At 42.6% G+C, this 12,060-nt stretch overlaps 1 protein-coding gene across 1 annotated transcript in view; it reads right to left on the minus strand.

Annotated features, from left to right (window-relative positions):
• LOC127577716 (N-acetyl-beta-glucosaminyl-glycoprotein 4-beta-N-acetylgalactosaminyltransferase 1-like) overlaps positions 1–12,060 on the minus strand; it is a 591,438-nt gene that overhangs the window by 251,701 nt on the left and 327,677 nt on the right. The window contains exon 3 of the mRNA XM_052029203.1: positions 5,600–5,713. Within this exon, the coding sequence (XP_051885163.1) occupies positions 5,600–5,713 (114 nt within the window). The remainder of the gene's footprint in view (positions 1–5,599; positions 5,714–12,060) is intronic.

A 12,060-nucleotide genomic window follows, 5' to 3' on the forward strand; every position in this document is an offset into this window, starting at 1 on the left:
TTATTGATTACACTGAGTAAGTCTAGGAGAATGAATAAGGGAGCAGAAAATTAACTGGATGGGCCAATGTATTTTATGTACTATGCATCCCCTTTTGTGCGCAGTGTTGATGCTAATCCAATACGTGAACTTTCCTGGCCAATTAGCGCCAGGAGAAAGGGGTAGGGGAAGAAGGATCCAGGGGTGGTAGTAGAGACAATTGTGATAGAGGCGTTTAAGATGCTCTTAGATAGGCACATGAATGTGCAGAGAATGGAGGGGTATGGATACTGTGTAGGCAGAAGTGATAAGTTCAGTTAGGCATTGAATTATTCATTTAATTCGTTCAGCACAGTATTGTGGGCCAAAGGGACTGTTCCTGTTCTGTACTGTTCTATGTTCTAAAGGAGAGGGACATAATAATAGTCAGTAAGAAAGGGAGGGTCTCTGTCTGGGTATGCTGGTAGAACGCACCTTATCATCTGCAGTTCAAATAAGGATCCCACTTCACTAAGGGCTCAGTTGAAGAGACAGTCCATGTTCTCATGCGGCTAGGTCTCATCAACAACCACTGTTGTGAGTAGAAGTGGCAAGTTACAATCAGGCTCCACAGTGACCATCTCCAAGAAGACGACTAGCCATTTCCCCATGATGTACAATGGGGATCGCCACTAACTGGAAATTGAAATGTGCCAGTTATTTAAATACGTTAGCTACAAGAGCACAAGGGAGAGTGAGGCACTCAATTCAGGAACACCAAGACTCTGTGTTTAAAGAGAAACAAGAGTCACCATGGTGAGGCAATCCTTGAACTAGTATCCCTCTATTGCTGATAAAAGTGTCCACAAGGACAGAACCAGGAATGCAAGAAGCAATCATATCAACAGACCAAATACTGATATATCATCTCCCCTTTTGTTCTCTCTCTGTCTCTGTCCAGTTACTTTTAAGCAGCTACCCTGCCATAGGCTGCAGCCTAGTTGATGAGTGCTTGCTCACTTGCTGTGCGAGAGGTTGACTGTGAGCAGCTCTGGATCTCGATGACCCAGCTTTGGACTGCACAACTCACCAGGAGTAGCAGCAGCCCCAGCTTGCTGGCTGATCGGTGTAAGGGACGGCATTACTGGAGCAGCAGTGTTGGGTGTGCATGCAGCTCAAGCACAGGAAATTTATGCCCCATTCTGCTGCCTGCTTTCTCCTAGGGAGGGAGATTAGCAGTCCTAGTCATCTGTTAGATTGCTGGAGTGTGGTGATAACCTCAGACATTGCAATACAAAGCCCTAATGACAGCAGTCTGAGTAAACATAACAGCAAGGTGATATCCACCGCACCATTCATACTGCAGATACACCAATACGTCAACCATTAGCCACTGTGCCTTGCTCGGGTCCGCAAATGGTCACCACTTCCATGCTGTAAAGTATTAGCTTCACACAAGGCAACTTGTAAGGTTGAAGCTTGGCTGATCCACGTTCTGAGACGGCAGCCTGTTGAGCAAGGCTGATGGCCCCCAAGCATCATGAGGCGTCTGGGCATCAGCTTTCATCTGCAGGCTGCTCAGTGCATCAGGTATCAGACGTGTCAGCAACCAATCTCCAGCTCATTTCTGTACAAGATTTCAATGTGCTGGTGTGGAAGCTGGAGCTGGGCTGCAGAGTGAACAGATGGCTGCAGGTTCTCCTCAGAACTAAAGGTGAGCATAATCTAGCCCACTGCAGTCATTCGCACATCCAGTAAAGAATTCAGCAGCTAATTTAGAGAGTGGCGGGATTATAGAATATGTTACCGCATGAGATGGTTGAAGAGAATAGTACAGATGAATTTATTGTGTCTAAATGTGTAAGGGGAAAAGAACAAAAAGTAATCCGATAGGGTGAAATGGCATGAATAGAATGGGAGAAGGTTCATGTGGATATAGACGCCCGGGTTCAATTCCGGCCGCTGTCTATAAGGAGTTTGCCTGTTCTCCCCGTGTCTGAGTGGGTTTCCTCCGGGTGCTCTGGTTTCCTCCCACATTCCAAAGACATACGGGTTAGGAAGTTTTGGGCATGCTATGTTGGCGCCGGAAGTGTGGCGACACTTGCGGGCTGCCCCCCCAGAACATTCTATGCAAAAAGATTCATTTCACTGTGTGTTTCGATGTACATGTGACTAATAAAGATATCTTATCTTATCAAACTGTTCACATGGTACCTATGATCCATTTCTGTGCTGCAAATTCTTTGCTATTCTTTTCCAGAGATTCCAAAGCAACATTCCTCCTATTAATGCCCTTCATTAGTACGTGTGGACTTGACTGTTCTGTGGGACATCTCTCCCAACTTTGTCAAGTAACAATGTAACACAGTTGTGTCTTTCAGGAACATCCAGGTCTCCTCTATTCTCATTCCTGGGTACGCCCCATCCCACAGTGTACAGGAGGGAGTTGCTCTGGGAGCCCCCACATTGAATCAGGAATCTATGAAGGGTAATGGCAAGCTCCTGATTACTACCGACTCAGTACACCTCCACATTTATTTAGAAGGGGAGAGTCATAGAGATAAGATTTCCTTATTAGCCACATGCACATCAAAACACACTGTGAAATACATCTTTTGCATAGAGTGTTCTGGGGGGGCAGCCCACAAGTGTCACCACGCTTCCAGCACCAACATAGCACGCCCACAACTTCCTAACCCGTACGTCTTTGGGATGTGGAAGGAAACCAGAGTACCCGGAGGAAACCCACACAGACATGGGGAGAACGGACAAACTCCTTACAGACAGCAGCCAGAATTGAACCCAGGTCTCTGGTGCTGTAATAGCGCTATGCTAACTGATACAGCTCAGGAACAGGCCCTTCAGACCTCCGGTTCTGTGCTGACCATCAAACAGCCATTTACACTAATCCTACATTAATCCTATCCTCCGACATTCTATCAACTTCCCTAGATTCTGCCACTCACCAGCACACTAGGGGCAACATAGTGGCCAATTAGCCAACAGATCCACACAACTTTGGGTTGTGGGAGGAAACCAGACCACCTGGAGGAAACCCTCACGGTCACAGAGAAAACATGCAAACTCCATACAGAAGACAGTACCCAAGGTCAGGATTGAACTCAGGTCTCCAGAGATGTGAGGCAATAGCCCGACTAGCTGCGCCACTGTGCCGCCCTTGGTATCAAGGACATAGAATGTACTTTCTGTAGGATGGTTCAATGCCCATTGCAAAGAGTGCCTCAGAAATACCTCAGTGCTATATGATCACACAAACAGTGCATCAGCTCAAATCTATGCAGTCCTATCCACATATAAGTGATGGTGGACAATCAATGAGCCAGTGGAGCAAGCTCCATGAACTTCTCATCCTCAATGATGGCAAATTGCTCCACGCACAAAAAAAAATACATGACCTACATCTGCAACCATGTCAATCAGAGCAATATGAGGAACACCCGAATGACCATCTCCAAAACAAGGAAGTCTAAACGTTAACATCAACAGTGTTAATATAGCTGAATCCTAGACATGAAGGTAACCTGGACCAATCACATAAATACCCCAGCTTCCAGGGCAGGTTAGAGGCTGGATATTTTGTGCAGAGTAACATCTCAAAGCCTCCCCACCATTGATAATGGACCAATCAGGAGTGAGATGAAAGAGTTTACACTTACTTGAATAATAAAATTCCAACAACACTCAAGAAACTTGGCATCATCCAAGGCAACACGTGACTGGCAGCCCAGCAACAACCTTAGACGTTCACCTCCACCACCACAAATGTACGGAGGTTCCAGTGCCTTCATTATGACTGAGGTTCTTACTGATTTACAATATGCACTGGCGCAGCTCACTCACAGCTTTTTAACTGCAACCCCTAAAAACATGACATCTGGCACCACTGCCTTCAATTGTCCCTGCATAGAGTGTTCTGGGGGGGCAGCACCATCCTGTCTTGAACATCTGATGCTGATCCCTCATCACAGGGAGTGCCTTTCACTCACAGACTTTAGGAGTTCAGGAAGGCAGCATCTGAAGTGTAACTGAAGATCAATGTTATATGGTGGCCTTGTCACCAGTACTTTCATCCAATAATTTTATATAAAGAGATGCATAGTATGCACCTTCACATGGCCTGGACAATTGGGTTAGAAGGATTCTGCTATCTCTAAGTCTTCAAAATGAACAACAGTTTTGTTGAGCGTTTCATAGTCCCTTACAACATAGAAGAACATTCAGCCCATCCAGTCTATGCTGGTCCTCAGATCGATCCCATCAAGCCCATCCTCCAGCTTTATTTCCCTGTAACCTACTCTCCCTCACACGTCCATTAACTATCCTCCTCCCACCAGACACTTACACTGAAGGTGACTTACAGTGGCCAACTAACCTAACAACCAACACGTCTTTGGGATGTGGGAGGAAGCCAGAGGAAATCCACGTGGTCACAGGGTTAATGTGCAAACTCCGCACAGGCAGCATTGGAAATTAGAATCGCATCCAGGTGGCTGGAGCTGCGAGACAGTTGCATTACCTGTAGCACCTCTGTGCTGCCCAATTCGGTCCCTTCAGTTAATTATGGATGATGCAGGGAACGAACACACCAAATCTAGTCAGACCTACCTGGTGGGAATGGGATGAGTTTGGGTAAGAATAATCTTTCCACACCTGGATTCCCAGGGCAACTGAGTACAACACTGGGCATGGACTGAAGCAGGCATTGATTTGGCCTGATCCCATCAAGTCAGTTCAACTAAAATCAGGGCATGTCAAATGTACCTCAATGACGCAGTTATATTCCATACTGCAACATCTAAGCCAAGGCCCACACTGCAGAATGCCAGCAACACGAAAAGGACAAGAGACAATCAAAAAGGCGTAAATAGGCGTCACCACACCCAATGGCAAAAGTTCAGAAACTTGGAAGAACAAGGTAGCTTTGAGCTTGTCAGAAAAAAGTAAACAGAAATGGGCATAAGAGTGAGTATGTTGGGGGATCTAATCTGCCCTCATTTGTGGTTGGGTGGCTATAAACCTGCCCTTCACAGCCAGTATTGGAGATGGTGTTTGCATTGGTCATACACAGAAAAGCTTCAGCCGAACATGTGGGCCTTTGGGGACCTCCCGAAGAAATAACAGCAGCTGCTGCAAAGGGTAATGGTACTGACAAAGAATGAAAAGAACAAAAAAAAGCATGAAAGGGTAAATAAGGAAGAGTTTCAAAACAAAATTGGAATTTGATTCTGAAAGGTAATGTATTATAGGATGATATATAACACTTGATTCTGTCTGTACTTAGATAAAATATGTGCAGGCTTGGGAAAGATTTGTATCAAACTGCAAGCTATTGACTCTGTTTTTTACACTTCATGCACCAGTTCCCAAACAAGCTGGAGTAGTGGCAGTGACTCATGCACTTCCTTGTGTTTTATAGAGTTATACAACAGCATCCATCATTGTCGGCTCATGGTAACTGCTTAAGGTTTTCGAGGCACTTCTGTAAATATTGGAGGGGACGGCAAGTATCGGGGGTGGGGACGGGTGCCGAATTGGAATTAAGTTTAAAGTGCAGTTGCAAAGGATTCAGGATTAGTTTTATGCATTATTTCAGACATTACATTCTGTCTCTGATCCTCACCTCTGGTTTCCATGGCAAACATACTTGCGTCAAGTTCAAAATCTGTCTGGATCCTCTTGGATAACCATGAAGCTCACCTTGGGAAGATCTACCATCTTTGCTCGATGTGTCCAGCTGTCAAATAAAACAAGAGGTTATCTATCACAACCCACCAAACAAATAACAGATCTGGAATATATTTTTAGATGCAAGTTGGGATGACCTGGTATTAATTATAACCATTTGTCATTATTTAGGTGCCAGCAATCCCTTTAATGTATTTGCAAAACTTTTTGTTTATGGAAGGACAAAAATATAGCCTACTTATCATGTAGAAAACATTCAAAAACACTTCACAGATTTGCAGGACAAAAACAATTGAAAGGGGATATTGGAAGGTGACCAAAAGTTTGATCAAAAATATTAATCTTAAAGAGCTCTTCGTGTAGATATTAGTTTTGGTTTATTATTGTCACATGTACTGGGATACAGTGAAAAGCTTTTGTTTTGCATGTCACCTGGACACATCATGTCATACATAAGTACATCGCGGTAGCAAAAATAAAAGAGAATGCAGAATATAGTGTGTCAGTTACAGAGGAGGTGCAGAGCAGGTGGACAAATAAAGTGCAAGGGCCGTGACGAGGTAGGTTGGGAGATCAAGAGTTCATCTTTTAGTCTATGAGAGGCCCACTCAAGGGGTCTGATAACAGTCGGATAGAAGCTGTCCATGACTCTGATGGTATGTGTTCTCACGCTTTTGTATCTTCTGCCCAATGGGAGAGGGGCGAAAAGAGAATGCCCCGGGGGAGGAGAGGGAAGCAGGTTGGCAGAGTGTTTGAGTACATGGCTGCATCGTGGCACAGCGAGCAGAGCTGCTGCCACACAGCATCAGAGACCCAGGTTCAGTGCTGACCTTGGGTGCTGTCAGTGTGGAGTTTGCATGTTCTCCCTATGCCAGGTGCTCCGGTTTACCTCCCACAACGCAAGGATGTGTGAGTTGGTTGGTTAAATGGCCACTGTAAAATGCCTCTAGTGCGTATCTGGGGGTGGGGGGGGGGGGGTGGCGGGGACTGGATGAGAGTGTCGGGAGAATAACATATGGGATTAAAATCAGATTAGTATAAATGGGTGGTTGATGGTCTGCAACTCTCTATGGCTCTATGGAGATAAAGAAACGGTAGACTTGGTGACAAAGTGATGGAAGGGATGTGAAGTCAGAAATTCAGTTCAGTGTCAAAGCAGGGAACCAGCCAGAAACAGGCTATGGAATCATCACCAACTGATGAGCTTTGCATTCCTGTTGATAACGACAGGACGTTATAACTTATCCACGTCAGGATGTTGCAGAAGCAGTGTGGAAGTACGGAGGCAATGGAGTTCCTGAGAGATGGACCTGAGTGTGAAAGTCAACCTGTGGAAGATGATGGCTGCTGATTTTACCCAGGGGTTCAAGTTTAATGATGGTTCCTTGAGGGGAATAGGGACATGTTACAAGCTGTGTTGAATGCATCTTAACGTGTGGGAATTTCAAACAAAAAACCCTTTGCAATCTGTACCTTCCTAAATTTTAGGGGTCAACATAATAACCTTTTTCAAATTTGTTATCAGGAAGTCATCGCTCTTTCATGAGCACTGGGAAGGCTCAGACAACCAACAATGCTTTAACTGAGTAACTTGAAAGATGCAGCAATTGTAATAAAGCAGAAAAGCACAAAAAGTATTTGAAAGGATGTTTCCTAAAGGGGTTGATTTCATATTACTAACACACCCAAAGGCTTTGCAAACTAGGGCACTGACAGAAGGATGGACTGTCTTTCAATGGGTTGTTTTGATCAGGCAGAGTAGGTGAATAAAAGAGATGCTCATAGCAGTCTGATTATAGATAGCAGGGATGCAAAATAAATACTTCAATAAATTATTCAAGCAAAGTGATCATAATATACCAAAATCAGTTAATGAGTTATTACGTTTTATTCAAGCTATTCAGGTTCTATTTTTAGATGGTGGCCTTTCCAGTCTTTTATTTGCTGCTCTTAGGCTTAGATCTAAATTCAGCCAAGGCAACGAGTCTTAAGGTTGCTTTCACAATGGCATGACCAGATATATTGCGTTCTTACCCCTCCAGCCAAAGAACTGCATGCATGTACAATAGTTACATTAAATTCCTACATTCACTAAGATGTCATTAGAAACATAATAGAAATGATTTTTGTAGGTTTACTTCCATCATCATTTCAACCTAATATCACATGATTGCCTTTGATCTCGGGGTTTTCAGTTGCTTCTGCTTAAAGATCTGAGTTTTCAAATCCTGGGACATGCTAACACAGTTAAATCACCAACATTTTATGATGCTTTTGCCTTGGTGTTTGCAATGATGGTGGACAGTTAGTAGGATCTCACAGAATGGAAGATTGTCAAACAGATGAGGGACAAGGAGAGGTACTGAATAATATACATCTGCTGCCTAGCGGTTATATCAACTGGATTTGCAGTTCAAGTCATTCAGCATGGAATGAAAGTTCATCTTGGGTGGTGGTGAAAGATAGGCCATACCATGGCATAAGCCTGGGGCCTGCTTTGCCCGATATGCAGTTTCATTGTCTGATATGAAATTGAATATTGTGCAGAGTACATTGGAGGTGGCCCATGTGATTCGGCCTGTTTTCTGTTATCGTCCCAGAGAATTTCTAATCGTTATGCATTCAGGGCAAAATGCAGTTTGTATAGACAGTATTTGGCTCCATGAATCGGGGACTTACATGCTTCACCATAAGATTCTACATCTTGATTTTCTAACCGAGGGTACTTTCTCTCTTCTGCTCACACCAAACCCCATTGCTCTCCCAGCACCACACCAACTCCTCATTTTTCATTTTGCAATCGCTTCTTCGAATATTACAGATATTTAGTTCTTAATTCTTCGTTTCTGCAGCTGAGTTTCTGCACAGTCTAGTGGATCAAAACCATGTATTTCTATCTTCTGTTAATTCATCTATTCTGTTAAAAATATTTCACATTAACTGGCTGTAATTTCTACATTTTTATCTTGATATTACCTTAATCACAAATGCCCCCTAACACATGTTGAGAACCCCCCTACCCCTCTCCCCAATCCTTCTGGACACACACTGCTTATTTTTTTTATTCAAAAATGATCCTGCTCTGCAGCTCTGACATTTCTCTTACTGCTTTGGATTTTATCCTTTCCTGAATCCTTCTGCCAGTCCCGTCCCCTTCATTAATTTCAAGCTCTCTACAGTTTTGCCCTTTTCACGGAAAAAAAACAAATGGGGGTCCCAGAACATGACCTCCAAAACATTGGTCACATTATCAGATTTCCACATAATGGAAACAAAAATTACATAAAGACCACAGCACAGAGACAAGCCATCCATTAAGCTGGTCTACTCCAGTGATGATAATCACAGCAGTTGCCTCCCATTTACCATCTCATTCTATAAACATAGAAAGCTGAAGTAGGAATAGGCCATTCAGCCCCTGTGCTTGCTCCTCTATTCAATAAGATCACAGTTCATCTTTTACTTCAGCACCATGTTCCTGCACTAACCTTATATCTCTTGATTCTTTTAATACCTAAAAATCTATCGATTGTTGAATCCACCATCTTGAATACACTGAGCTACTAACTCTCCACAACCTTCTTGGATTGAGAACTCCCACAGCTCACTACTCTCTGAGTAAAGAAATTTCTTCTCATCTCTGTCCTGAATGACTGACCCTTTACTTTGAGGATGTGGCCACTGGTTCTAGACACCAGAGGAAACTTAAACTCTGCATCTACATTACCAAGCCCATAACAATTCTGTATATTACAACATATATCTGATATGTAATCGCCTCTCTGAATGTTGGAGACCATAGGCACGGGCTGCTTAATCTTCCCTCATACAACAAATCCACCATGCGAGGAATTAATTTGCTGAACCTTTGCTGCACTCTCCCTATCTCAAGTATTTCCTTATGTAAGGGGATCAGACCTGTACACTGCGTTCCAGATATAGTCTCAACAGAGCCCCAGTGTAATGGGACCAAGATTTCTCTATTCTTGTCATAAATTCTCTTGCAAACATGGCCAGAGTACCATTCACCTACTAATTGTTTGCTGAAGCTACATGTTAACTTTCATTGATAAGTCTACAAACACCTAAGTCTCTCTGAATACCAATAGTTCTCAATCTCTCACCATTGAATGACTTCACATTTTTTCATTATTATATTCCATATGCCATGTCCTTGCTTATTCACTTAATGTATCTATATCTGCCAAAACCTCTCTACAGCACACATTGCCTCCTAGCTTTCTATCATCAGCAAATTTGGATGTATTACACTTGGTTCCCTCATCCAAATTGCTTAGGATAGTGAACAGCTGGGAGTCCCAGCACCAGTCCCTGCAGCATTCCACGAATCACAGGCTCCCAATCCACAAATGACCCACGTTCCTATTCTCTTTTTCCTATTTGCTAACTAACCTCAATTCACACCAACATATTACCCACAATATTATGTGCTCCAAGTTTGTTTAATATTCTCTTGTGTGACACTTTATGGAAGGCCTTCGGAAAGACCAAATACACAGTATCAACTGGTTCACCTTATCTGTTCTGCTGGTTACAACCTCAAAAAACAGATCTGTGAAACATAATTTTCCTTTCCATAAACCTACATTGATTGTGCCCATTCCTATTATTATTAAGTGTCCTGTTACCACCACCTTAATTATAGATTACAGGAATTTTCTACTAGTTTTCACTCTCCCTTCTTTATTGAATAATGAGTTTACATTTACTACGTTCCAACACATGGGAACCATACTAGAATCAATTGAATTTTGGAAGGTGACAACCAGTGCATCCACCATCTCCATAGCCACCTCCTTCAACATCCTGGGATGCAGATCATTAGGTCATGGGATTTATCATCATTCTTTGCCATTATTTCCTCCAACAGAAATTTTTCCTCATGCATATTTCTTTTAGCTCCTTATCAACTTTAGTTTTATTGCTCTTCTTCATGAAGATAGGCATGAAACTTTTTTTAAAACTTTTCCTTCCATCCTCAATACAATTTCTCCTGTCTGTTTTTATTTTCCTTTTTATATATCTGTAGAAGTTTTGCAGTCTGTTTAATGCTTCTTGCTTGCCTCCCTGTAAACTAATAACCAAAACCGCTTTGTGTGATAGCAAGTTTCACTTTCCAAACATTATTTCCTTAAGAGATTTATGATTTAAGAATTGTTTAATTCAGTCAGTATAAAGGGGGCTCAAAGATGAGTTGAAAATTTAATTGAGCATGATTTACATATTTCAAGTGATATAAGGCTGGGCAACATCTGCACGAATGTAACCACACAGGGAGAAGCCAGGAGATAAACAAATAGCTTGTGTGACTGGTATCTCCAGAAGCTGCAAGTACTCAGCAGAGAGTAGAGAGGTACCCCACTTTGAACAGAACAAAATGAAGTGTGAATTATCATGAAGGGAAGATAATAAAGCACTCTGAAAACTGGAGTCCCAGAAATCTCAACAAAAAATTGTGTGATATATAATCATGTGAAAATTCACCAGTGCTAAATATAACAATTATATATCTTAAGGTAGTTCTTTTTGTTCTGCAGCTTTAAGTAAAACAATTTTCCTCAAATAGTCTGTTTATTTAGTGAAATAAGGCAGTAGTAATTTTCTCTAATATATGAGACCGTAATTCTATAAGTTCCAAGATAGTACTGATTCACAAGTTAAATTGAGGCAAGGCTAATTTTGATGATCTTAGACAGGAACTTGCAAAGTTTGATTGGCAGAGGCTGTTGGCAAGTAAAGGGATGTTTGGCAAATGGAGGTTTTGAAATGTGAGATCGGGAGAATTCAGGGCCTGCTGTTAGAGTGAAGGGCAAAGCTGGCAGGATCAGGGAACCGTGGTTCATGAGGGATATCGAGGCTCTGGATAGAGAAAAAGGAGGCACACCACTGGGATCAAGCAAGTTCCTTGAGCAGTATAAGGGTTATAAGAGTACACTTAAGAAGGAAATTAGGAGGGGAAAAGGGGGACAAGAGATCAGTGTGGTAATCTGTATGTGGAGCCACAGGAGATGGACAAAGTCTTGAATGAATATCTCTCGTCCGTATTTACTGTGGAGAAGGAGTGAGTTCAGGGAAGAGAACAGTGATATCCTGAAGCATATGGACATTACAAGGGAGAAGGTGATGGTTTTATTAAAGTGCATAAAGTTGGATAAATCCTCGGGGCCTGACCTGGTGTATCCTAGGACATTGTGAGGCCCTGGTAGAGGTTTTTGTAGCTTCATTAGCCACAGGTGCAGTACTGGAAGACTGGAGGATGGCTAATGTTGTGCCTTTATATAAGAAAAGTTGCAAGAACAAGCTAGGGCCAGTGAACCTTACATCAGTTGTGGGAATTATTGGAAAGGGATTCTGAGGGACAGGATTTATTTGCAT

The sequence above is a fragment of the Pristis pectinata genome, chromosome 14 (assembly GCF_009764475.1).
Source record: "Pristis pectinata isolate sPriPec2 chromosome 14, sPriPec2.1.pri, whole genome shotgun sequence".
NCBI classification, from domain to species: domain Eukaryota; kingdom Metazoa; phylum Chordata; class Chondrichthyes; order Rhinopristiformes; family Pristidae; genus Pristis; species Pristis pectinata.